Below are 26,771 nucleotides of genomic sequence, written 5' to 3' on the forward strand. Positions count from 1 at the left end.
AAGAACACTTTCATTGGGTCCAGCAACAGCTGATTAATTGTCGTGAGAGCCATATCTTGGGTGCTGTTTTTCTTTCAATATTAGCTTTGGGCTCTTCATCCATTATGCATGACTGTTTAGCAGACTTACCCTCCAAGCAGTTCTGCTAATGCCAGCTGAGAACATTCACCATAATGGTGGAACACTGAGGCTTTAAGTAGATGTAGTCCTCCTACTCAGCAAATGCCCAGGTTCTCCTTAAGAATTTAAGAACTGTAAGCATCTCTCTTTAATGCTTCCCACCAAATACACTGATCAAGCACAGCATTAAGACCAGCCTGGGATCCTTGACTGGTCTGCACCTATGAAGCCCCAAATGCTAAAAACAGCACTGCACAGTGCATTCGGATGTTTTTTATCAGAACCAGCAGCAACGTCTTTAACAATTTCAGATTCTGTAGCTCATCTGTTACAATCAGACTACAAAGGCCAGCCTTTACTCTCTATGTGCATTAGTGAGCCCAGCTGCCCATGACCCTGTCACTGGTTCCCCACTGTTATCTTTTTGGACCACATTTGATAGATGCCAACCATTGCAGACCAGGAAACCACTACAACAGCTTTTGAAGATTCTCTGACTGTTGTCTGGCCATCACAATTTGTCCCTTATCAAACTTGTTGAAATCCCTTTGCGTGAACATTTTTTTCTGCTTATAGCACATCAACTTTTAGGAAACAATGTGCCACAGGTCCAATGGTGAAGACATAATCAGTGTCCTTCACTTCACCTGTCAGTGGTCATAATGTTATGCATGATAGATGTAGGCTTAGTATTTTAGTTACACGTTATGCTTGAAATTTCTTAAGCTTTTTGTTTATTTTGTGTGTAGGGGCCAACAGGTGAGACTGGGCCAATGGGAGATCGGGGTCATCCTGGACCCCCAGGCCCACCTGGTGAACACGGTTTGCCTGGAGCTGCAGGAAAAGAAGGAGCCAAGGTGAAACTTAGGAATCTGGGTCAATTAATTACACTTCTCTTGTCTATGCACTATTTGATTTAGAACATTATTTAGTAAAACTAAGGACACTGTCTTTTTACCTGTAGGGTGACCCTGGTCCTGCGGGCCCAACGGGTAAGGATGGTCCTCCTGGGCAAAGAGGTTTCCCTGGAGAGAGAGGTCTGCCAGGCCCTGTAGTAAGTTGTATCTTTCTGCTCAGTATTCAAATATGCCTTCCAACAAACTCAATATCTCTTGCACCATAGTTATTTCATGATAGGCTACATGCTTTTAGATTGCTGTAACAATGTGTCAAAGTAAAAGAAACTGAACATCAGAGCTCTGAGTGGGCTCCAAGATAAGACAGGCTGTTTATTTAATTTATTTTTTTCCATTCACTTGTTATTATGCAGTTTCTTATATTTTCTTATTGCAAACCTGATACCAAAACATCATTTGCAGAAGCAATTCAGCTCCTAACATCAGACTTTCTAAATTATGCATTACACTGGCTCTCCCTGTAATGATGAAGCAGATTTGCTGCTGTACTGGTAAAGAACAGTTTTCTCCATCTACTCAGTGGCTGCTTTGGAGACTCTAAGAGATTGTCTACCTCATGCTGTGCCAGTTAAAAGATAGGGAGTTTATGAGGCAGGATGCTTCCTCGACAGATGTGTTTTTCTTTCTCAAGCCTTTGTTAATTTTGCTCTGCAGGGGGCTCACGGTCTGAAAGGGAATGAGGGTCCTCAAGGCCCACCTGGCCCTGCAGTGAGTACAATTCTTTGCATCCATTTGCTAACCTTTCCTTATTCCATATCCATCTCTGAGGGCAGCCTTTACACTAAAGTTGCTATCCTGAAATCTTCCCTTATAAAACAAATAATGATATGCAAAACATATTACTTACATAAGAGGGGCCTATCCACACTGATGGCACATGGGACTGATTGTATTGTTAATCTTTGATGTGTTATTTTTGCTTAATTGTTTTTGATGACTAACATTAATGTGTTGCTGTTGAAGGGTTCTCCTGGTGAGCGGGGTGCGGCTGGCCCAGCTGGACCTACAGGTCCACCTGGACGTTCTGGGCCACAAGGACCTCCAGGCCCTGCTGGAGAGAAAGGTGGACCGGTAAGGGGCTCTTATAACAGATATACCTGTGGCATGTTATATATTGCTATGTCTCTCTGGCTGACTGTGTGGTGTTGCACTATCATGAATTAACTCTAGGGAGAAAAAGGACCTCAGGGACCAGCCGGAAGAGATGGTATTCAGGGACCCGTGGGTCTGCCAGGACCTGGAGGACCTCCAGGACCACCAGGAGAGGATGGAGACAAGGTCAATTGCTTTATATGGCCTGGTTCACTTCTTCTGACAGAGAGGACTCTTCTCCTCTTTCATGTGGGGTCCCACAAGGCTCCATTCTTGGCCCTCTTCTATTTTCACTTTGTATGCTGCTACATGGAGCTTTTATAACTCAGTACCAGTTATCCTTCCACTGTTATGCACATGATCTTCAGATCTACTTGTCTCTGATTCCAGGTTGCTCTCCATTCTCTACTACACTACGGTACTTCTCTCAGACAGTGGTTAGGCCAGAATCTTTTGCTTTTAAACAAACAAAAAACTTCCATCTGTATTTCAATTTTATTTGGCAGCAACGCCACTTCAAATTTCAGTGCTTTCACTCTTAATCTAATGAACAGTGTTAAAAACTTAGGGGTAAAATTTGATAAGGATTTTACATTTGAAAACCAAATTGACCCGTAAATTTCTTAATATCATTGCACCTCCTAATCTTTCTGAAATTATAAGTGTTTCTGTGCATGGCAGGTCCTTGAGGTAATCTAGTCAGCTTTTATTGGATGTTCCAAGGGCTAAGCTTTAACGCTGGGGTGGCAGGGCCTTTTCTGTGGTTGCACCCACACTCTGGAACCTGCTGCCTTTGGATCTTTGTGCCATCGCTAAACCGGGCCTTTTTAAAAGTTAATTGAAGTGGATTTGTTTAGAAAGGCTTTTAATCTTCCTTAGGGCATTTATTTTTAACTGAATTATTTTACTTGTGTTTTTAACAGTTTGTTTTAGGACAGAACACTCCTTTTCAATGATTGTTTTAAGAATAGGGTGAAAAATGTTCAATGTCTAATCCACAGAGTCCAAATCATACATACAGGTTAAAACATATAAATCCCTGAGTGGTTTCAGAACATCCTAGCTAATTTCATTCCATCTTGAAGGGAACTAGCTGGGCCAGATGGTTTAAACTTGGACACAGTTGGTTATTAGAACAGGAAAGGCATCACAAACACATAACAGATTTAAACTTGCACACCCAGTTTTGATTTTAAAATTATTGTATCTTGTTTTAATTCAAAACAGAGAGCTTAAACACATAATTAAAGCCAAAAAAAACCCATAATATTCATGGCAATAATTTAAACTTAAACTGTGTCACTAACAGGATGTTTATGCAAACGTAACCCGTAACACTAAATTCCAAAGCTGAGATATAAACCATATTTCTTCTCATCTCCATCCCTCTGACCTAAGCACTCAAAAGGAAATCTGTTTTTACAGAGTTTGCATTGATTTACAGATCTTTAATAATCTAGTCGGCATTGTTGCTGCTTTGTACTGTTCTGTACAAACACAAAGGGGATAGGAGCTGAATTTAGATGGAGTAACACAATGTGTCACTGCAACATTTTAGCATTCAGGGGTGAGAGCAACTCCTTATCCTCTCTATGAAACATTTGCAGGAAGATCAGCAATGGAGAAAGTCAAAGGATAATCTCTCATCCTATTGGAGAGTGTCTCAGTTCTTACCTGGCCCTACAGTGTCCCCTTCAGGGAAGATGGACACGGACAATACTGAGGGCATTTTGCTGTGTGGATCTAAGGAATATTACTAGCTAAGGTTTACACACATTCATACACTTCCTTGTTTAAACGCTGTCTGTGGGAAATCGACTGCTTTAAGGGCATTTCCTGGAGACAAAAAAATGCACTGTCTGGCAGAACCCATAAAAGCCATATTTGGCTTCAGCACTGATAGATATTAGGAATAAATGTCCAAACACCAGCCGTGTACAAAGACTCTGAAAGGGTTCAAACGTACAAATGGCTTTATTTTGTATATTGTAGGATAATGGATGCAATCATCTTGTTTTCCTCTGGTTGATAGTATGTGAGTGACTCATAATAAGCCCTTTCAGTTGTAAATTGCGATTGTCAGAAAAGAGGACTGAATAAAATATCTGTTGGTTTTGTCAGTTTTGTTATGGGAAATGTTAGACCAGGTGCTTTCTAAAGTGCATACATGCATTACTGATGATTGCATTTCATTTGATGTTTTTTTTATTTTTTTCACAGGGAGAACTTGGAGAACCAGGACAGAAAGGAAGTAAAGGTGACAAAGGAGAACATGTAAGTTTTTTTCATACAAGAAAATATTTATGAATCATTCTACATTTTGAGATTTTCTTGCTTATATAGTTTTGTATTTATAGGGAATACGCACACCTTATATGATGAAAAATAACAAGAGTTCTATTGTTTTTCTCCTCTCCAGGGTCCTCCAGGTCCTACGGGCCCTCAAGGCCCCGTTGGAGCACCAGGTCCTGCTGTAAGTACTTACTTTGTGTATATCTATTTCTTGGTGTAACAACTCTACCTCATGGTTCATTTACTAACCTCTTGCTTTTTGCAGGGTGCAGATGGAGAGCCAGGTCCCAGAGGTCAGCAGGGAATGTTTGGCCAGAAGGGAGATGAAGGGTCAAGAGGTTTCCCAGGACCTCCAGGCCCAGTTGGGCTGCAGGTGTGCACTGCAACATTAGTTGTATTTTAAATAATCAAAACTAGAAGAGCAAAATCCAATCCTTTTCTACTTTTTCAGGGCTTGCCTGGTCCACCTGGTGAGAAAGGTGAAACTGGAGACGTGGGTCAAATGGTAAGACGGGTGTTTACCCACGCTGAGGCTGTGATTGTATTGAAAACAGCATCCAGCACAAATGCATTTGTAAATTAAAATGACTTTTATTGTCTATTGTAGGGTCCACCTGGTCCTCCTGGTCCCAGAGGTCCTTCAGGTCCCCCAGGAGCCGACGGTCCTCAGGGACCCCCTGGTGGTGTTGGAAACCCTGGTGCTGTTGGAGAAAAGGTAAAAGTGCTCATCTGGTTTTGTTTTATTTACTTCTATCTGGGAACATATTCCAAATAAGCAATAATAAACAACTGAAAAAAAAAAAAGTCCACAGCTGCTCTATAATTGCTATCTCTGGTGCTTTGCATTTCTGTTTTGCTGCAAAACAATAAAGTAAATAGTTTGATTGCTGTTAAAACCTGCAAAAGATACTAGAATAACACCAGATTTTAGAACATAGCAGAAGTTCATAGACAAATATTGGTGTCTAAATTGTTGGTAAAGGCAACAAAAACATGGTAACAGTTAATGTTCATTAATAATTCATGGGTAGAGGCGACGTTACACCATCTGCGTGATGGTGATTGAAGTTGCATTAACCGCTCAATAAAGGAGGGGTTTATTATTTTAGTGAAAGAAGGTGAAAATATATCAAGATGATATTTTTAAACAGTTTTTAACAATATTTGTTAGCGATTGACACCTAGCTCCACCTTCATTTTATAGATTGCATTCATGGCAGATAGCGGTTGAAAGTTGAAAAAAAAAATAAAGATAAAGAAAGAACTGGAGTCTAGTTAACACCTAATGAAGGCCCTTTTTGCTCCTCTGTAATCTCTACGGTTTTCGCCTCCATTACTTTTACTGTAACAGTCCAACATAACTCCCACTGCTCTAAATCTCAGCACAAAACATGTAACCGACATCTTCTACTAATATCTGTACTTCTAACCTAACATCTCATACAGCAACAAAGGTTTTTTTTTTTTTTACCATTAAAGCAGTCCTGGCACATGTTTGCAGACACACCTTGGTAGGAGAAGACATTCTTTTTTATGCATCTGAATCTGAGTTCATTCGAGTTAAAACGTTTTTTCCTGTTTTCTCCAACATTTGCTGACTGCTGAAAACTATTTAAAGGGTTTACAGCTAAGTTTAGTTTGGACAAAACTACTGCGTTGCTTCATCACAATAGACGCAGACTGCATAACACCTTTGTGTGTTGCTGCTGCAGAATGTAGCAGCAACACAACTGTAGCCTACACCTGAATGGTGTTATGTTGTGCAACTGTTATAAGGCCTAAAAAGGTGATTCAAAATTTGTTCATTTTAACTTTGCTCCTCGTGGATGTGAACTGTGTGAGTGAAGAGATCACGCTGAGATGAAGTGACTTTTATTTCCAAATCAGAATGTGGCACATGGGGTAATGTAAAGAAGGGTGCAATTAAAATTGTGCAATTGTTTGTAATGTTTTCAGTTTGACTGTATATGTTGATCAGATAAGGTTAAAGAGTGTGTGTGTGTGTTGGGGGGGGGGGGGGGGGGGGGGGGGGGGGGTGTTCCTATAATCCTATGAAGTTTTAGAGTACAATCAGTGAAAAATTACCTTTAGCAACAAATGGTGATGGAGTCTGGATCTCGCCACAATATCCGATCAAAGAATGGATATCTGATACAGCTGCTGGATTATTTCAGGCCCATTTCTGAAAGGTACCCTTTTACAATGTTTTTTGAGCTACTAATTCCTATCTATGAATTTAAAATGGGATGTGCTTTTGTTTACAACCGTAATGTGACAGGATAACACCAAACCCAATGAAGGAGTATTCAGTGTACAAAGTCAAATACTTTATTAAAAGCCACTCTTAGATAGACATCTCATTTGTTATTGCTATTTCATTATAAGAAGTTGTGCTTTGGCGGCTGCTGGACTGCTGAGCTCATCATTCTGCGTTGGTAGTGATGATGTGATTTGTTTTATCTGCTTCAGTCAATAGAATCACCTTTTGCTGCTTCATAATCCCCATCTGAATAGCTTGTCCTCCTTCTGCACAAACCCACACACTGCTCTTCTTGGCTAATCGCCCTTCAGCTGAAATGGCATTTTATTGGCTGGTGCAGAAAGTTGGCAAGCAACAAAACTCAGGCTTTTTTCTTCTGTAAGCACATCCCTCATGTATCTGTGATGAGCAGCTGTCTTGTTTTTTTTCTCTTGTCAGCAGATTTATCCAGGAACACCATTGGTGGACACAAGTAGGCTTACTTAGTCCAAGATGCAAAACTGCATTTATTAAAAAAACAGCAGGTGTTGCTAAAACTTTAAGATTCAGTCATGCTTTTTAAGAAACATCCCAACTGCTTAGTTTGGACTTCTTGACTACAACGTGAGAGGTTTTGAAAGACAGCTCAACGCTTATTTTAGAGTCCCAGTTGATGTCCAAAACACTGAGCCGTTCATGCTTGAGGGAACCTGGAAATGCTGATGGCAACACATCGCCGAACAGCCCCCTCACTGCCTCTGCAAAACTGTGCCATCAATTTGCTCCTCTCCTTCCAAACATGACATGGGATCATATTTTTTCTTAAAAAAAAACAAGTGCTGCAGACTTAATCAGCTTAACCCCAGCTGGGAGGCCAGTAGGCCTATATGACAGTGAATAACGATACTTTCTTCAATATAGGTGAGTCAACAGGGCAACCATTCAGTAGGGGGGGATAGGAAAAGGACAAGATATGTGGGCAGGGTCCAGAAAGAACGGTGAGGTCAGCACACCCTTTATTCGAGTCACACAGTCTGCACACACTTGATGGATTGAAATCTCTTGTGTCATGTCTTTCTGTTCCCATTTAGGTGACAAGGGCACAGGGACAGTCAGGGCTGCTGTAAATGATGGGATTTGTTGTACCACAATGGATCCTTTTTCTGATAATGTATGTGTTTGTCCGTCTTCACTAATACCCCTCCCAAATGTCTTCTCTCAGGGCGATGCTGGTGAGACGGGAGAGCCAGGACTTCAGGGAGAATTGGGTCCACCAGTGAGTGAAGCATCTCTTCTCTCTTTGACTTCATATGAGCCAAATGATCTAAATTAAAGTGCAAAGAGGCACTCTTTGTTTGTGAAAAGCTTACATTTTACATCCAAGAGCGTAATAAAATAGTAAGCCATTGCTTTCTTGCAGCTCCCTCTGTTTTGTTCACCTGTTTCATATTTATTTTATTTTATACCAGGGTCCAAGAGGAGAGCGTGGAGAGAAGGGAGAGGCAGGTCCCGCTGGTGCTGCAGGACCTCCTGGCCCTAAAGGTCCACCTGGAGATGATGGCCCTAAGGGCAGCCCTGTAGGTTCTAATCTGCTTTGAGATATAGAAATTACTTTTATACCATAAAGCCATGGCCAAGATGATCTTTACTGTGCAGAATTTAAATGTACAAGTCCAAAAAGACTAATGCTGTTTTTTTCTTTCTAATTATCAGGGTCCTAGTGGCTTCCCTGGAGACCCTGGGCCCCCTGGAGAGCCCGGTCCAGCTGTAAATATTAGCATGACTGATTTAATCTAATCTCTTGTGTTTAGATTGTTTAAATAATTCTTTTTTTGACCAAGGTTCTGTTTGTTTGTAATTCAGGGTTTAGATGGTCCAGCTGGTGATAAGGGAGACGATGGAGAGGCCGGTCAGGCTGTGAGTGGTTTTGTCACTTATAAAAAGTAAAACTGCTATGTTTTTGCTGAAAACTGTTAATGGCTGCGTTTTTATTTTAAACTAGGGTTCACCAGGACCCACTGGAGAATCTGGTCCTTCTGGACCACCCGGAAAGAGAGTAAGTACTTCCTGGACGTCTTTCAATCTTATTTTAACAAAAAAAAGTTATCAGATTCTATACTTTTGTATTATACTTCAATAATCTTTGTCAATTCTTAATTTAAATAGGGGCCTCCTGGAGCAACAGGGCCTGAGGGAAGACAAGGAGAGAAAGGAGCAAAGGTAACTCACCGAATGTAAAAATGTTCTACAATTCTTATTTTTGTGAAAATAATCCTTAGGTTAGGAATAAAACATTTAATGTAACCTTAAAGGGAGAGCCTGGCATTGAAGGTTCCCAAGGAAAAACCGGCCCTGTGGGCCCTCAAGGATCACCTGGAAAGCCTGGTTCTGAAGGACTAAGGGGTATCCCTGGAGCAGTTGTAAGTACACCTTATTTATACTTGTTTGGTATTGTAAAAATACAACGTTTATAAAAAACAATTCTGGCTAAAAGGGAAACATAAAGAAGTCACAATGTTGGCATGTTGAAAATTGTGAATAACTGAAATTTGTTTGAAGGGTGAGCAAGGACTGCCTGGTTCTCCAGGCCCAGATGGACCTCCTGGACCTATGGTGGGTATACTTATCTGCTTGGCTTTGCTATTCCCTTTGAAATATTATCTAAATATCTGTTATTTCTCTGACAGGGCCCTCCTGGTTTACCTGGTTTGAAAGGAGATTCCGGTGTTAAAGGAGAGAAAGTAAATACCACCAGTACCCAATAAAGTAACCTAAATAATTTAGAGCACCAGCGTAACATCAAAACTAATGATCAATAACTGATGAGATTTATTAGCCTCTGGTTGTTCATTTGGCACCTCATGTTTAGAGTGTGTGCCAGATAGATTTATTTATGTTTGAGCTGATTTATTGTTGACAGTTGTGTTATTAACATGCCCACGGTGTTTTCTGTACCCAGGGCCATCCAGGTCTCATTGGTCTGATTGGACCCCCAGGTGAACAGGGAGAAAAGGGCGACAGAGGTCTTCCCGGCCCTTCAGGAGGTTCTGGTCCCAAAGGAGATACTGTAAGCAACACAGCCCAGAGGAGAGAAACACTACAATAGCAATTAGCTCTCTCTCTCTCTCTGTCTTTTCCAAACTTCTGAAATTTTAATTAAACTATTTTAGCAGACAGATGCCTTTTTTTACTATCTTAAACTGGTCGATAATGTATCATTCAGGGGTGTAAGCAAGCCTGGGTATTTACATGTTGTTTTCTTTCCATTAGGGCATTGCTGGTCCTACAGGTCCCCTTGGTCCTGTTGGACCTCCCGGCTTACCTGTAAGTCTATATTCTTCTTATTAGTCTGATAACAGCCACTGTCCTATTGATTGCTTGATATTGTTTCGGTCTTTAGGGTCCTCCAGGTCCCAAAGGAGCCAAAGGGTCGTCTGTGAGTGATTTTCCGAAACCTGTATTACATCAGATGCAATAACAAGTATGTATCAGAAATGATCACTGGTTTGACGTTTTTTTTCCTTAGGGTCAAACAGGTCCAAAAGGAGAGACTGGTACCCCTGGTCCTCCTGGCGCTCCTGTGAGTAAAAAAACAAAACAGGATCGCCATTGTGTGCCTGTGTTTACACACACCTACTTTCTGTCTTAACTGTTTCTTTTTGTCTCTGTCCATCTCTCCGCAACAGGGCCCTCCTGGCGACGTCATCCACCCACTCCCCATTCATGCTCCCATTAAGGGCAGAACACGTAGAAACATCGATGCCAGCCAGATGGTGGACGATGCCGCCATGGATGCAAACTACAAGGACTACGACGATGGCATGGAGGAGATCTTCGGGTCGCTCAACTCGCTGAAGCTAGAGATCGAGCAGATGAAGCATCCGCTGGGCACACAGAGCAACCCGGCTCGCACCTGCAAGGACCTGCAGCTGTGCCACCCTGACTTCCCTGATGGTTTGTGTCATGTTCTGTTTTTACTCCTCTATATTTATATCCTGCTCTTGAATCATTAATTTCGCTTCAGTGAAAGAGAACTGTTTTAGAGACCATGGCACATATAAGTGGGTTGTGTTATTAATACTGAAATCTCACATTTCTGTACACTATACATGCTGCGATATTTTTTTAATATTAATGGAAAAATCAAAGGAATGAATATGGAGCAAACACAGCTGGGAGAAAAACCCCAAACAGTGAAGCTCACAATATCAAACACTTTACACTTAGGTCGATGTTGGAGAAAATGTAACAGGGTTTTAGGTTGAGCAAATAAAAGACATGGTTCAAGAATATGTCTCTTTAAATAGAGGAGTAGCCAGAAATCCTCCACTGAATTACGTATACTGTATATGCATCTTATTAGCGCCTTAAAGTAAATTTTATTTTTTAGTTTGCAGTTTTAACTGAAATTTTACTACAAGTTTACAGTGGATTTGGATAAAAGCTACAACTAAACTGAATTCAATTTGTTTATGCTATTGTTAATAGTTGTCCAAATCTGCAAAATTCAACCCGCTGGACAATAATTATTTAACTCCATTAGCAACAGCTGCATTATTTCAACTTCTGGTTAGCATTAGTGAGTGGTGTCTAAAAACAGTCCTTGAGGCCGCTAGCCTGGTTCAGCACAACTGATTTGTAATGAATGAAGCAACTCTTCCATTTAAATTAGGTGTAGCAGGGACACCTCTAAAACATACTGGACACCGCTCCCTGAAGACGCGAAGTGGACACAACTGGCTAAGGTGGTCCTATGTTTCTTTGCATGATTAATCTCTGGACAAGGATGACAGCTGCAGCGTAAGATGTCAAAAACACCTATGCATAATAGTTGAATCCCTTAATCTCCTCTGTTGACAGGAACGTGAAGGAAAAACAGTGTCTTCTGTACTTACTGTATTTTTATTCTGTAACAAAAACTGAAAATAAAAAAAATTTATGCTGAATCTAATATGCTGAATTACTAGGAAAAAACTTACATTTAATTTCAGTTAATTTATTCAGTGTGGATAAAAATGCCTAAAAGATCAACTTTTTTTAACAAAATTGGCAGTGGCACAATTAGTGGCACCCATGACAGTTCCTATAAACTATCTAAATTTGAAGATTTTTTGTAATTGATGCTTTGCTTGTAATTACTCAAGTGCCTACAGTCATGAGAAAATATTGTAGTGTTTATCGCAATCAGGGAAAACTGACATTATGCAGTGACAGATGCGTTACCAAAAAGATGACATTGGGTATTTAAAATATTTTAGCATCAATTTTATTGATAGCGAAATACATATCAGAAAATATTTTGATAAAATTTTAGGTCTGTATTACCCATCATGAACTTTTTCAGATAATTAATAGTCCATGACTTCCTGTTTCTCTGGGGTATAAATAGGACATAGTACAAAGGTCAATTTCTTACTCTTGAAAATAGGAAAGACCAGTAAGTTTGTTTGAATGCTTTTGCACACATCTTTACCAGGGTGTCAACAACAGTGGACTGTTCTGGGATACTTACTAATGGTCACTAATAAACCTTCAGTCTGGGTCTAATTCCAACATTGAATTTATTACAAGAATGTGATGCTACTGTTCTTTTACCCACTGCTTCATTTTAGCCAAAGGTAGTATTAACATAAAGCCCCTTTTTGGGTGTTTGTTTTACTTCCCCCTCTAATTAAGGATTGATTATGTATCTATACAGACTTGTTAATTATATATAATTTTAAAAAGTACCCCATCGAGTGAAAGATATCATGTTAATCTGAATAAGAAAAGGACAGACATCAAACACTCTTCCTCATGTTTACAGGCGAATACTGGATTGATCCAAACCAGGGTTGTTCGCGGGACTCCTTTAAGGTCTACTGCAACTTCACAGCAGGTGGAGAGAGTTGTATCTTCCCAGATAAGAAGTCTGAAGGGGTACGTCTGGCTGTGTGCATGCAAAGCACTTCAACATGAGAAAACACACTATGCAGAGGTCAGGAAGAAAACTTCCAGTTTACCATTAGCACTGACAGTGAAGGAATGTTTGCAGAACACTGCAGATAAGGAAAATATTATTTTTTCCACTCACATATGGGACTAACTGCTGTGCGCACTGAATTTATAACGTGAACACCCAGAGCATTGCGACTTGTGTAGCTGTATAATTAGCCGCTGTTCGATTGCCTACTGTGATGTGACAAGGAGAGGTGGGAGATGATGCATCAGTTATATTTTACAAACACCAGACAACATTCTCTCCAACTCACCCAAAGTCTTTTTATTTATCTGAATGCAGCTTTGACATGGAGTAGAAAGTACTATGTCGCATATGAAAGCAATGGCAGGTGACAGACACACAGCGAGAACACTTTCTGGTTTATTATGCATGAGTATGTGGAAGTGAGAGGAGTGTAGCAGAGTGGAGGAACCCTGTCTCTGACAACTTGTGGGTTGTGTAATAGCACAAGTGCTACAGCCATTTTAATGATTCCACTCATCAAGCCTCAGAGGGGCAGGGGGGTTTGCTTAAGCCCGGAATAATGAAGCAGACTTTTTATAGCCTCTCTGGTGATGGGCTGCTTTCTCGCTTCTGTCCGATGAAGAGAAAATAGCCCCTGCTGCCAACCTTGGCATTGATGCTAAAAACCCTCCAACATGTTATTATATGAGCACTAACTTACACTGTCCAGATGGTGTATAAAAAACACAACACTAGAGATGCTGAGAGGCAGGAAGTTAAAACTCTGCTCAATCCCCTCTGAAAACAAGTGAAGGTTACCCTTCAGGACAGCAGGGGTTTAATGCTTGCCGTCTTACAGTGATAAGTGATCCTTCATTAACGCATTAGGCGACTGCTGACAGTTTCCTATCAAACCATGCTTGTTAATTATAGAGACATTCATCACTGTCATGGCTGAGACCATTAGGAGCTGTGGCCAGTTGGCCACGTCATAGATTTTAAAGGCAGAATAATGTTAGAGCCCAGATGTAAACCTGAGCCGCAGAGACAAAAGCAGCAATGTAGTGTCTGGCTAAAGTATTCATATCCCTTGACCTTTTCGACAATTGGTCTCGTTGCAGCCCCAAATGTAAGTGTATTTTATTGGGATTTTGTATGACAGACCGACACATAGTAGCACCTAACTGTGAAATTAGTTTGCTAATGCAGACAACACCCAAAAGTAAAGGGGAGATTGAAATAGAAAAAGGAAGAAACTCTGATGATATTTGGCAGGAGTTGAGGGTGGCTTTTCTAGTAAGCAGGACAAGCCTGAAGCCCCCAAGGTACTGTTGAAAAACAGTGATAATCGGAGGTGAAAGCGGAGGAGGATGGTACGAGGATTCCTTGTGTAGAAGCTACAGAATAAGAGGTTTTTATACTGAGACCTGTGATTGCAGTCGGAGTGGTTAGGCGTACTCTTTTTTCCAAAATGTCATTACTTTACATTCAGCATTAGGTCATAACAAATATCCCCAAGCATTGAGCATCTCACACTGTTCATTAATCAGAGAAAAGGTCAAGAGGGCTTTGATCTCTGGATGAGTTGCAGACATCTACAGCTCAGGTAGAAGAATCTGATGACTTAATGAGACAACTGTTTCAGTAAAAACCTTTATGGAAGAGACGCAAGAAGAAAGTCATCGTTGAATGAAAGCCATAAAAAGTCATGTTTGCAGATTGATACAAACCATGTAGTGGACACTATTTAACACAATTTATTGAACACATCATCTCCACATTGAAGTATGGTAGTAGCAGCACATGCTGTGGGGATGCTTTTTTCAACATGAAATCTGTGGAAAGACTTGCTGTTCATAGATGCTTTTCATTCAGTCTAACTGAGCTTGAGCTATTTTGAAAAAAAGAACATTTCAGTGTCCAGATGTGCAAAGGTGGTAGTGATGAATTTCAAAATTCTGCAGCAAAGCATGTCAATATATTTAAACCATTTTATTGTTTTAGAGAACATGTAAGGGGTATGAATACTTTAACAAATCACTGTTATTGTGTCAGAGAACCACACAGCCTGCACAACAGAAACTAAAGCAACAATATAAAAAGCCTCTTTTGCAGGCGGGCAATCGTTTAACATCACTATGTACTTATAAATATTTCAACATCAAATAGCTGCCAGCTGGAGTTTATACTGTAGTGGTGGGCAGAAACCTTTTACCGTAGTCCAGTAAGGTTACTTGATCTCACTGAGCAGGGTTTCAGATCTGTAGGATTCATCAGAGGAGAACAGAACGAGAAAGAGGATAAGTTAAAGTAGGTCGGTTTAGATTTCTGTCAAATCTGTTTTCTCTCTTTAACACAATCTTTCTTCCCCCCTCCTCTGCCTTTTTTTGTTGATCCCTGCCCCCAGGCTAGGCTCACATCCTGGGTAAAGGAGACTCCCGGTTCCTGGTTCAGTGAATTCAAACGTGGTAAACTGGTAAGCCTGACTTTTAGGTCCCTTTCCCCTCCCTGACCACTTCTTATATTTTACAGAGCAAAATGGCAAAATGGCCCAAAGACTCGCCAGGCACTTGGTATAGTCACTACAAGAGAGGTTCGCTGGTAAGTGGCTCTGCCTGAGGTTCCAGAGTCCCGGCTGAGGCCTGGACTCTGCATGGTTCTGGTTCTGCACTGTGAAGTATGTATTAAGCCTGGCACTGTGCTTGTAGATCATTAATTCAGGAAGATGCATGACTCAGCATAAGCTGTATTCTTCTTTAGTCCAGCAACACAGAAGAGATGCTCCTATAAAGGAAAGGAGAGGTTTGTGGAAAGATAAAAAAAAAATGTTTTTTTTAAATTTGGGTTTTACAAATTTCTAGCTCTGTTATCTGGTGCAACATATCTCTCCTCCATGAAAAGAGCATTTCTTAGGTGACTCAGTGCCTTGACATGACCTTTACACACGAGTTCATCACTTTAGACTTATTTCTTAAGAAAGATCCTAAACCTGAGGATTATTTCTTTGCTGCTGCTTTTGAGCTGATCTCCCATTCCTACTATGTAAAGTGTAGCTCCAGGTCAATGCAGTTAGGGCACTCAGTCACCACCCAGAAGCTTCTGGGTACCCAGTCTCTGTTGACTTGTGATGATCAAGAGGTAATGTTTCTCCCTAGATGTTTAGCTGCATACACAGTGTACGGGGCAGAGTGAAGGGGTGGGGTGGGGGGGGGGGGGGGGGGGGTAGCTGTTCCTGAATCTGGACCCCAGTGCTGATACTCAGATAGTCTGCGTGGTGAAACAAAGTCTTTGTGTCTTCTGGATGATTGGACACAGTGAATCTATAAGCTTTCAATGGTTCCTATGTTGTCTGGAGAAAAAATTTTAAAACTGTTTGTATATCCAGACTTTACTCCCATCTCTTATTATTCCATCAATCCATCCATCCATCCATCCATCCATCCATCCATATCATATTATTTTAATCTGGCCTAAACTCGTGAGGTTCTGTATTTATACTTAAGAAAATGAAAAAGGGTTAGGAACCCTTCATCTTTGTTGACGTGAATTTTGATTGTCAGCACTGTGGGTGTCTTATATGCATGTGCATGCAAGTGTTGGCTCATATGCAAAAAAAAAAGTCCAGGAAGGAAAATACCAAGACTGAAACAGTTTGCTGCTCTGGCTGCATGGCACGCATTCAGCATGCGCTCTACAGTCAGTAAGTTTTCTGCAAGGCGAAGTGGATCTAATGGATTCCTGATGGTTGGTATGCAGATTGTCATTTAGGAACATTAAAATAAACTGGATCAACTTGGACTGGTTCCAGATGTATCTAATCAGTCTGGATTATGAAGCCCTATAATCATCTTAATGGAATGTAGCTCAGTTTTTGCAATATGAGCATGAAAGTGGGTAAGGAGGATTCTGAGATAATTATAAGGCAATTAGCATGTCATTACTACCACGTATTTTCTATTTTGAAAATAACACTTCTGTGGGTTTTAGATTCTGCACAAATTCATCAAGTATTTAAATAGGGTGTTTAGTTCTGCTTTTTATTCTATGCAGGTTCCACATTTATTTTTTTACAGTATCATTGTTATATGATGCTGGACATAATTACATACATACAAACTATACCTATATGTCAGTGAGGAATCAGGCTGGTATTATAAAATATTCACCAGTTTTCTAAAAGCCCCAAACCTGCCATGAGTTTACCATGAGTTACAGTGCGCCCAGTTTTGTATAGTACATGTATATTGGGATGAGGGGTGTAAAATTTACATTGTGCAACTGTGTTAGGACAGGGGAGATATTTTTCTTTCAGACCATCTTTGGCTACAGTTTCAGTGTTCTATACAGTGTCTATTAGTGCAAAAAGTGGTAAAATAATTATTAGTTGAAATATTCAGATAATAGGTCAAACCTTTTACTGGAAAGTTACTGGTATCAGTCAATAAGCTTTAGCAGCTTGCATCTGCCCTTGTAGTATATGTAACAATTTACATACAGTAACAGACATGCATGTATTAAGAAAATATAGAAATTGTGTGCAACAAATAAAGAACAACTGAATAAAGATTCATTTCTACTTTGAAGCATAAAGCAGATTTGAACTGAAGTAAGAACTTAAGGCTTAGCCTCTTTTTGCAAGTGCATTAGTCAAGTCAAGTTTATTTATATAGCGATTTTCAGCAACAAGGCACTCAAAGCGCATTAAATTGTGAAGACAAGAATGACCAGATGATTTATTTTATAAGAGGAGTAACAGTCTGAGTGCTTTTAAGGAATAGTTTGGGTTTCTTGAAGTGAGGTTAGGTGGGGTTGTTGACAGCAGTCGGTATCTTCCATGCAGTAGATAATATTCTGAACAACCTCAATGTTAAGATACAATTGGAGGCCAGATCCAAAGGATTCCTGTAATGTTGCAACAACTTAAATAACTTTTGCATTAGCCTGTTATTTAAACAGAGCTGTATAATTAGTTCTACTGAACAATATTAGTCAGTGTCCCTTTACTATTAATTGTCTATGTTGCAAACAGAACTTTTAAAACTACCTGAAGTAAAACTAATGTGGTGCAAAGAAGACAAAACTATGTAAAAATGTATTTTGCTTTATATGACCTGTACTGTTTTACATAAAACGATTTGTGGTTTCAATTTCTTACAGAAAGTTATTGGTAACAATCTTTAGTGTAAATAACCACAGACATGTATGTAATTAACCATTTGATGCAGAGGTTTATGAACGTTTTACAACAAGCAACAACTCATGAAGTTTTTTTAAATACAACCATACTATCAAACACTTTAAACCAGTAGTGTAAGAATATTTGCACTTCTTTAGTTTTCTGTCATAAAAAAAGAAAAATCCTTCTTATTCATTGGCACTCCATAGTTAGATAAAATATATGATTTAAACATGTGCTCCATTTTTACTCAGAGGATACCGAAGTTTTGAATGTGGATTAACAGAAAGATCCGTTAAAGCCAGAGGTTTCTCACCAACATTGACCTCAAAATCCAATATGGCTGCCTAGCATATAAAACCTAGTGATAGCCAAAATAAAAACAAAAAACTGAATACTGAATTTTGTTGGGTTTTTTTTGGCCTTTTCCATCAAACCAGTTCCAGTTCTTAACTGGTTCTAGAGCTTACTAAGCAGCAGTGTTTTGTATTTCAACCCAGTCAAATTCTGGTTCTGGCCACTGAAAATCGGTGCTGACCTAGCACCAGTTTGATGCTGAAATAGAAGAAAGAACCACTTTTGTTAGGAGCTTGAGGTGGGCTCATGGGGAACAGCTGCCAATTAAAACATTGTGAGTGCCATGTTAAAAACTCTGGACTTTTCGTTTTGGAGTTTTGTTTTTATGGGTCAAATATAAAACATAAAAACAATAATAAACACACCACTTTACCAGTAGTACAATGTCAGATTAGCATCAGAATAACGTAAGTTGACTGTGTCTTATCATCCCGCAGTTCATTTTGAAATGACCCGTCATGTTAAATTAACTAAAGTTGAAGTGGGTCAGTGTGCCGGTTACCAATAACTACCATTAATATACATATCAATGCATGTATGAGCGGACAGCGAACAGAAAAGCGGTGTTGGCTGCCCTGAGTGCCTGGAGGGGGTTAGGTGGCCAGGTAGTAACTATTGCTGGATCGGCACGCGTCAGGCATGTAGAGCTGCGGTTCAGATGTTTCTATCCATGGGTGGGACACAATATTTCAATCTCTCCATGGGAGGATCAAACAACAACCTATTGAGACATTTATAATAACATAAAATGACTATGGCTTGGCTCTCAGGTTGTGGAAAAGCAAACAGGCTTTTACAGAACCATTTAAGATCATCCCTGGTTAAGAACCGGAACCTCCTTGGTGGAAAAGCAAAATACAGTGCCATTCCCTGATCCACATTGTAACCAAACGGAACACAGCAAAAGCTCCCACCTACAGCTGTTTCTGGTTCACTGTCATTAGCCTAAGTTCATAGCGAAAAATTTCTTTTTTTCCCACTACTCTCCCCCTTGGAGATGATTTTTTCTGAATCAAATATCAAAGTGCTTATAAATTCAATCTTTTAGTTGTTGGTTCTCTTTAGCTCTATATGACAATTCATTCTTCTAACCATGCAAATAACTGAACCCTAGATTTCCTCTAAGCACCACTAAAGGCAGCCTAAGTTCGTTTAGTGTTACTTGGAGGATAACAGTTTGAGAACCTTGCAAAGTATTATTGGTTGTAAGGTTTAAAAAATAGAATTTGCTTTAACCCTGATAAAAAGTTTGGAGTTTTTGTAAGATGGAAAAAATCCACTTTGGTTTGGCCCCAGAGTGACTAGTTGTTAGCTGGACTGGGTTTAAATTTCTGTTTCTCCAAATTGAGGTTGTTCAGACATCAAGTGACTACTTATAAATACACCACCGAAGCCCACCTAAAGAAATCCAAACTGATACTTTAAATCTCTGACATTAATGGTATCATTACAAACACCTGAAGTTGGATAGGTATGAGATCCATCTGTGATTGATGTTTGTCTAAACTAGTGCCGAAGACAAGGACACAATATAATGTTAACCTTCTTCTTTTTCTGTCCTGGGGTTAAAGCCGAATGCTAGATTTCATTTTTGTTTTTTTATTTTTCATCCCAGCTTTCCTACGTAGACGCCGAGGGCAACCCCATTGGCGTGGTCCAGATGACTTTCCTCCGGCTCCTGAGCGCCGCGGCCCGACAGAACATGACGTACAACTGCTACCAATCAGTGGCATGGCACAGCCAGGAGCAAGACAACTACGACAAGGCCATCCGCTTCCTGGGCTCCAATGATGAGGAGATGTCGTATGACAACAACCCCTACATCCGCGCCCTGGTCGATGGCTGTGCGGTAAGTTATTGAAACCACTCTGTAGTGGTGGTGTTCCTAAGATGAACAAAGTCAGGGAACTGGGTTTTTGTTGCCTTTTGAAATGGCACAGTCAGTTAGATCCCTAAAAAAGCATCTCATGTTTTCTTTTGTTTTTATTCTGGCATTAATTCCACCTTCCGCTGTGCTGCTCTCCCCTCTTGACAGCTGAAAAAGGGCTACGAAAAGACAGTACTTGAGATCAACACACCGAAGGTGGAGCAAGTGCCTTTTGTGGACATCATGTTCAACGATTTTGGTGGTTCCACACAGAAGTTCGGATTTGAAGTAGGACCCGTCTGTTACATCGGCTGAGACCTTTCACCAAGCAAATGGAGGAAAAAAAGAAAAAAAAACCTACTTTTGTTTTCTCAGAAAGAAAAAAAAACAATTGAACAATTGAAAAATAACAGGACTTTGCTATTTGTAAAAAACTGTTTCCATAAAGCAACACGAGTCAAATAGAATTATGTCAGGAATACCATGAAAATCTAACGGAAAAGAGAAAATTACCTCTAAACCTCAGTGTGCCTTCTTTATCACATGCACGTTTTGAAACTGGAATTCGCTTCCTTCCTCCTACACACACAGTCTTAGCCCTATGTCATCACATTTGATTTTGATTCTTTGGTCTGAAACAGCAAAGGCAATCCTGAGAGCTACAGCCGTTCCAGACAGATGCAGCATTTGCTGCGACACCATCCTATTCGACTTCGTTTTGATCTTATGCCCCCAACCCTCCCCCTTTCATCTCCCTGCCTTTTGCCACTTCTCTGTTCTTAGTTTTGTTTTCTTGTTTGTTCATAATTGTCTTCCCATTCTCTTTGGAATGGACATTATATATTTATATACATATAAATATATATGAGTAATTTTTTTATGTTTGTAAGTACATTCTGTATATTTTTCCTGGTAATGTTTATTGCTTCTGGCTTCAAAACATGCATGTGACTGTACTAATTGTGAGGTAGTTGAACAAGTAACATCTAAATTCATAGAAACACATCCAAAATAAGGATATTTCATTTGTAAATTGAAAAGAAAAAACAAAACAGAATTGGGAGTTCTGTCTTTGTGGAGCACACTTTTATTTTTTGTAATTTAAGAACAGATTGGAAATAAAAAACAAAAATAATCTCTGTGATATAAAGTACAATACGTTCCTCATTTTGTACCCTCTGAACCCCCCACCTTGGTGGAAATGTAATTAAGTTAATAAACTGCTTCTGTACTTTTTGCTGAAATATTCATCTTACTGTGCAGTGGAAGGTAATGAAAATACAAAGAAACCAAACCCTAGGTGCTATTTTCTCTCCTCTGTGGTGCTATGTATTTTTTCTAGTTTGTGTTGTTTGAATAAAAGAAAAACTTGTGCCAATACTCCCATCGCTCGGCAGCCCCCCGCTGACTCGATTCCCGAGACGGATCTCTGCTGCAGCTGCTTCCCTCCGTTTTAAGGTTTCTGCATACCATTTGTCCGTATTACCACCTGCTCAATGGACCGCACAGATGAGACGTGCCTGATACCAGACTGTACCAAATGTTGGAAAGATGGGAGAAAAAGACCCCCCCTAACCCCCGTTTTGGTTTTAAATGCAGATCCCCTGCTCCACATTGGGCTGGGGAAGTTAGCAAAGTGGACATGTTGTGATGGGTCAAAAGGGATATATCGCACCCTATCCAAAGGATTTTCACTTAAATATTCTGCTTTAAGTGACTTGAAGTCATTTTTGTATGAGAAATAACCTGAAAAGTCACCAAATTAGCCTTTCTAGAAAATGTTTCTCATGCTCTGTTGGTTTTCCTCATGTCTTAATGCTTTTTGTTCAAACTATGCACTCTCTATGCTTATGACCACTAGTATCTACCACAGAATTCTTACCGCTCTTTATACATAGGTTTGTTTTGTTTCTTTTTTTTTTTTTTTATCTTTATGTGACTTGAACCCTTTCTGTTAAGATAACTCAATATGCTTGTAGATCTTTGGCTCTATTGTTCACGGTGTTGCAGCACACCTACATTTATCACTTTGCTCTCAATGAACCGGAAAAAAAGCAAACAAAAAAAAAACCAAAAAACTTTTCATTTTGTAAATTTCCAGAACTGGCATCAATGCTGCCGTTGCTTTGTTTTATTTTGTAGATTTCCATTTGTATTGTCTGTTTTTGTTTCCACAGCCTTGTCAAAAAAAGAAAAAAACCCTGTGTTTAAGGGTGAAGAGGATAGAGGATCATATTGGTTTTTATGTCAATAAATTCAAGTTTACTGTGGCCATCCACTCCTGTATCTCTTTTGAAGCATTAAAACCTATCTGTATGCATGAAACTGTAAAGTTGTTTTCCTCGTGTTACAAGTTTGTTTGAGCCACATGATCTCCACTCGGCGCTCCGTTTCGTCAGGATACAACCGTTTTGTGGTGCCACGGATGGGACGAGAAAGGTCATGTCCAAGTGTGTGAAGTGGAGGAAAACATAATGATGAACTTGTAACTCTTACCAAAGCCAATGTCCATATGTAGTATATTTATTGTAATATTTAAAATAAAAAATAAATGATTAATGATACCATAGTGAAAGTGTAAGAGGCCCGCTCTTTACCTGCACAATGGAAAGCACAATTAAATTGTGTACATGTTATTAGACACAATAATCTTCTTCAACAGTACTTTTCACAATATCCTCACATGCAGTCAGCTGAAAGTTGTTGGTTTGCTTGTAATCTGATGGCTGTGTAATTAGTTAGCTGTAACTGCGTAAATGAATGACTGGGCACCTGTTGAATTAGTATGAAGGTTATTGCAGGTGTCTTTCAATGTCTTATAACACAATTCTAGTACCACAGATACACCACAACAGGGAAGAAATCCAGCCAGATCTGATTCCTCCATCAGAGTCTTGCTCAATGACCTTTTTTATACCATACTGCAGTGGCGGTCCTTGCTTTAATAGGGCCCTGGGCAAGCCCCTTCCTCCAAGTCCCCTCAACCTCACACTCACTGACACACTGCCTTAAACATACCCATTTTACAAACTACGTTTTTATTATGTTACCTATAAGAACCATTGAAAACAAAAAAAATGTATATTCCGTTTAACATCTTGAGCTTTTCAAAAGCTGTTTTTGATAGATTTAGACACATAAATAATAGAAATAGCAACAGACACAAATACAGACTTTATGCAGTACCAAAGATTTAGAAAATTAAAATCCCTCTTTTTTCACAAATGTAACTGAATCACTAAATAGTAATTCAGCCCTCATGTTCTGCTTTTTGGACTTGTTTTAATGTATGGTAGTCTTTCTACCAAAAAAGAATGTTTCTTTGTGTTTTTATGAAGAGAATAAAGGTATATGTTCTGTAAATATCAAACTGGGGTTGAAAGAATCTTGATTCTATGTAGAAATATCCAGTTAAGGTGTGACCAGTCTAAACACAGATTTTAACCTAGAGATGAACCTACCAGATTCCTCAGAAAATGCTGAAATATACCTTTAATTGTGAATTAATTGAAAGCTTTAAATTAAATAAATTGAAAGTCATTAGCCAGCTGCAGCTAACAAGTAGATTTGTAATTTGTAAAATTGTCAAATGTTTGTGTTGCCCAGGGCAGTGAAGCGGATGATCCATTTCAAAACAACTGCATTGGTGATTAATGCACTTCTATCCCTTCCACTTTGCAACAGTGCATGCACATTGTTATGATAAACTGAAAAGTATGTACAGTGTGATTGGATGTGCACATTTCCCGCAAGGCTTTTATTTCTTTCTCCAAGTGATCTTGCTAATAAAAGTTGTGTTAGTTAACCTTATCGTGCATTTTCAATAATCTGCTTTGATCAGATCTGTGCAGCACTTCAAGCATCTCATTAAGAGAAAACCTTGCACAGAGAGCACCAAGCCCAGCACAGCAAATTCAATTTCAAGGAAAAAAAAAAAACAAAATATATATATATATATATATATATATATGAGTGTGTGTGTGTTCCTGTCTTGGCATCACAGTGAGAACCATTTTCCCGATTTCACCATCAAATTGAGGAGCGTTTGTACCAAAGTGAGGACATTTTGCTGGTCTTCACGACCTATTTTGCTAACGGTTAAGTTTAGGACCAGGGTGTGAATTGAGTTTAGGTTAAGGTTAGGGTTAGGCATGCACTGGTAATGGTTAGGTTTAGGGTTATTGTCAGGGTTAGGGCATAGAAAGGGTTGAAAATGACTGAAAATCAATGGAAGTCAATGGGAGTCAACACATGGTCCTCACTCCATATAGCAAAACAAGAGTGTGTGTGTGTAAAAGGTACCATGATCAATATTTAATGCAGTGTTTACAGGATGAATTTAAGATTATCAAAGTGCGAGAGGCAGCTTCCTGCGTGAGTGAAACCAAAGTTAAATCCTCATCTGAGCAGGCAGCTACATTGAAAGGCAGTTATGATAAGTGGGGCATGTACAGTAAAGTGGGTTGGCGACAGGGATAAAAGAGGAAGCACAGGTCCCCTCAGTTTTACAGACACGTGATGATTCGACACATGGTGAATCAAACAAAACGTTGAACGGTTCAGTTTATGAGCATGAGAGAGGATAGTAGATTGAGTAAATAATCGCAATTTAGAAATAGTAATATAGAAATATATGATTTAAGGGGCCTAGCAAAGAAATCAATAAATTTTATTTATATAGTGCCAATTTACAACAGACAGATTCTAAGTTAAGTACATACATTTATATTGATCCTAGTTATCAAACAGTACAGTCAAGTTCTGTTTATCATTCAAAATGGTTAAATAGTTTTCTATCTAAGAAAACCCAGCAGACTGTATCAAGTCAGTGACTTGCCGCAGTCACTCTTCCTGGATGAGCATGTAGTGACAGAGGACTGTTGATTGCATTGTGTTGTTGATTTTTTGCAGCAATCCCTCATACTGAGCATCATGTAGCGACAGTGGAAAGAAAAACTCCACTTTGACAAGAAGAAACCTCCAGCAGAACCAGAACCTAACTACATCTGCCATGACCGACTGGGGAATTGAGAAGACTGAGCATACACACAAAAATCACAGAAGCACTGATTCAGGATTACTTTCTATGTAAAAAAAAAGTAAAAAGTTAATGGCAGTAGTAGCTCCTATATTGGCTTCATTTAGGAGAGAAAGACAGCTAAGCAGATAAGCCCTAAGACAGTTTTCCAGTCAATAGGATGAAAAAGAGCACATATAGTTATGTTCCTTTTCCACTGGCTCTTTTTAGGTGGTGTAGCTCCACTCCTCTCGGTCTCTCTCTACTCGGCACAAAAACTGTTGTGTTTCCAAGGTCTCACTGATGGCTGGAGCTATGGCTTGTACCAAAGTGAGGACATCCGTCCATCAATTCATCCATCCATCCATTCATCCATCCATCCATCCATCCATCCATCCATCCATCCATCCATTCATCCATCCATTCATCCATCCATCCATCCATCCATCCATTCATCCATCCATCCATCCATCCATCCATCTATCCATCCATCCATCCATCCATCCATCCATCCATCCATCCATCCGGATGATTACAGTGTGCTGTGCTGCTATTAACGTTATTAACTGTGTGACACTGTCACAATAAAGTAATCTGCGTGAAATGATAAAAAATAAAACCATGAATAAATTGTTTGTATTATTGTGGGGGGTCGATTTGACCCGCTCTTTAATATTTTTGTAGTCAATCTTGATTTTTATAGACTTATTCACAGTAAAAACCAAGCTAATTGCTATGCTGACAGGGTTTAAAAATGTATAAGACAAAATACTAAAAAGGTATGTCCATGTTTGTTATTTAGCAACTAAAAATAAATAGTGCTTAGTGATTTATTCACTTTTTTCAAGATTGATGTTTTATTCCTGCAAAATGTGCTGCAACTGGCTGATTCATTTTCTTCCATCTAAGACAACATCTGTGGCCAACAATGATAGTTTTTACAGCTTTGCTTGAACTGCCTGTTTAAAATGAACAACAAAGACAAGTTTTAGAATTAATAACTTTCTTTTCAATTAAATAATGCGTTTATTGAGTAATCATCTTCCTGTGTGTAGGACTACAATACATATATATGCATTAACTACAGAAACTATATATTATTTCCCTTTAAAGGGTTCCAACTTTGTAAGGAAACACATTGTACTGATAGAGCAGAACAGCTTGGAGTCTACTTTTCATGGTGGTAATCAGCTCGGTCACACCCTGCTGAGGGACGACAATCCATTCAGGACACCCAAACTGATCCCACAGGTGTTCAGTGGAGTTGAAGGTCAGGACTTTAGGCAAGTCATTCTATCCTCTTCCCTCAATTTCAGGAGGTTAGTCTCTGATTAACCCTGCTATGTACTGTTATTTTTGAGGATAGAGATTTGTTTCAAACTGTGGAAATATGGCATAGCCACTGGCTGCAGAATCTCATCGTGAAATCAGTCTGCTTTCAGAATGTCCCTATTGATGACAGACCTGTTTTTTTTCCGGCAAGGAAATGCAGCAATGCAGCAATGTCTCCCCACACCATTACACTGCCTCCACTAAAAGGTGTTTGGCCTTTGCAGAGATGTTTGCAAAGGCTTATGAGGGGTCAACACAACTCAGCTCTGCTGCTCAACTGATGCATATTCCTTACAGCCCCGTTTAGATCTTTCACTAATGGATTCTTCTGTTGCCCTCACTCTGGTTCCATGTCCTGTTTTCCTTGTGCCACTTTCTATAACTTCTCACCTACCAATGTCATGTCTGCATTTGGGTC

At 39.6% G+C, this 26,771-nt stretch overlaps 1 protein-coding gene across 2 annotated transcripts in view; it reads left to right on the forward strand.

Annotated features, from left to right (window-relative positions):
• The window catches only part of col5a1 (procollagen, type V, alpha 1), a 102,664-nt gene extending 80,091 nt beyond the window's left edge, over positions 1 to 22,573 (forward strand). Inside the window, exons 39-66 of one of the 2 annotated variants that reach the window (XM_047372697.1) lie at positions 870 to 977; positions 1,085 to 1,174; positions 1,692 to 1,745; positions 2,001 to 2,108; positions 2,208 to 2,315; positions 4,350 to 4,403; positions 4,549 to 4,602; positions 4,687 to 4,794; positions 4,873 to 4,926; positions 5,029 to 5,136; positions 7,883 to 7,936; positions 8,130 to 8,237; positions 8,374 to 8,427; positions 8,524 to 8,577; positions 8,663 to 8,716; positions 8,827 to 8,880; positions 8,973 to 9,080; positions 9,220 to 9,273; positions 9,348 to 9,401; positions 9,620 to 9,727; positions 9,931 to 9,984; positions 10,061 to 10,096; positions 10,187 to 10,240; positions 10,347 to 10,614; positions 12,467 to 12,579; positions 15,137 to 15,205; positions 19,753 to 19,986; positions 20,173 to 22,573. In XM_047372697.1, the coding sequence (XP_047228653.1) occupies positions 870 to 977; positions 1,085 to 1,174; positions 1,692 to 1,745; positions 2,001 to 2,108; positions 2,208 to 2,315; positions 4,350 to 4,403; positions 4,549 to 4,602; positions 4,687 to 4,794; positions 4,873 to 4,926; positions 5,029 to 5,136; positions 7,883 to 7,936; positions 8,130 to 8,237; positions 8,374 to 8,427; positions 8,524 to 8,577; positions 8,663 to 8,716; positions 8,827 to 8,880; positions 8,973 to 9,080; positions 9,220 to 9,273; positions 9,348 to 9,401; positions 9,620 to 9,727; positions 9,931 to 9,984; positions 10,061 to 10,096; positions 10,187 to 10,240; positions 10,347 to 10,614; positions 12,467 to 12,579; positions 15,137 to 15,205; positions 19,753 to 19,986; positions 20,173 to 20,319 (2,523 nt within the window). In that variant the 3' untranslated portion in view covers positions 20,320 to 22,573. Of the gene's footprint in view, positions 1 to 869; positions 978 to 1,084; positions 1,175 to 1,691; positions 1,746 to 2,000; positions 2,109 to 2,207; positions 2,316 to 4,349; positions 4,404 to 4,548; positions 4,603 to 4,686; positions 4,795 to 4,872; positions 4,927 to 5,028; positions 5,137 to 7,882; positions 7,937 to 8,129; positions 8,238 to 8,373; positions 8,428 to 8,523; positions 8,578 to 8,662; positions 8,717 to 8,826; positions 8,881 to 8,972; positions 9,081 to 9,219; positions 9,274 to 9,347; positions 9,402 to 9,619; positions 9,728 to 9,930; positions 9,985 to 10,060; positions 10,097 to 10,186; positions 10,241 to 10,346; positions 10,615 to 12,466; positions 12,580 to 15,011; positions 15,081 to 15,136; positions 15,206 to 19,752; positions 19,987 to 20,172 lie in introns of both variants that reach the window. The other variant, XM_047372696.1, reaches the window with a different exon arrangement.
• Positions 22,574 to 26,771: the final 4,198 nt, after the last annotated feature.

The sequence above is a fragment of the Girardinichthys multiradiatus genome, chromosome 8 (assembly GCF_021462225.1).
Source record: "Girardinichthys multiradiatus isolate DD_20200921_A chromosome 8, DD_fGirMul_XY1, whole genome shotgun sequence".
NCBI classification, from domain to species: Eukaryota; Metazoa; Chordata; class Actinopteri; order Cyprinodontiformes; family Goodeidae; genus Girardinichthys; species Girardinichthys multiradiatus.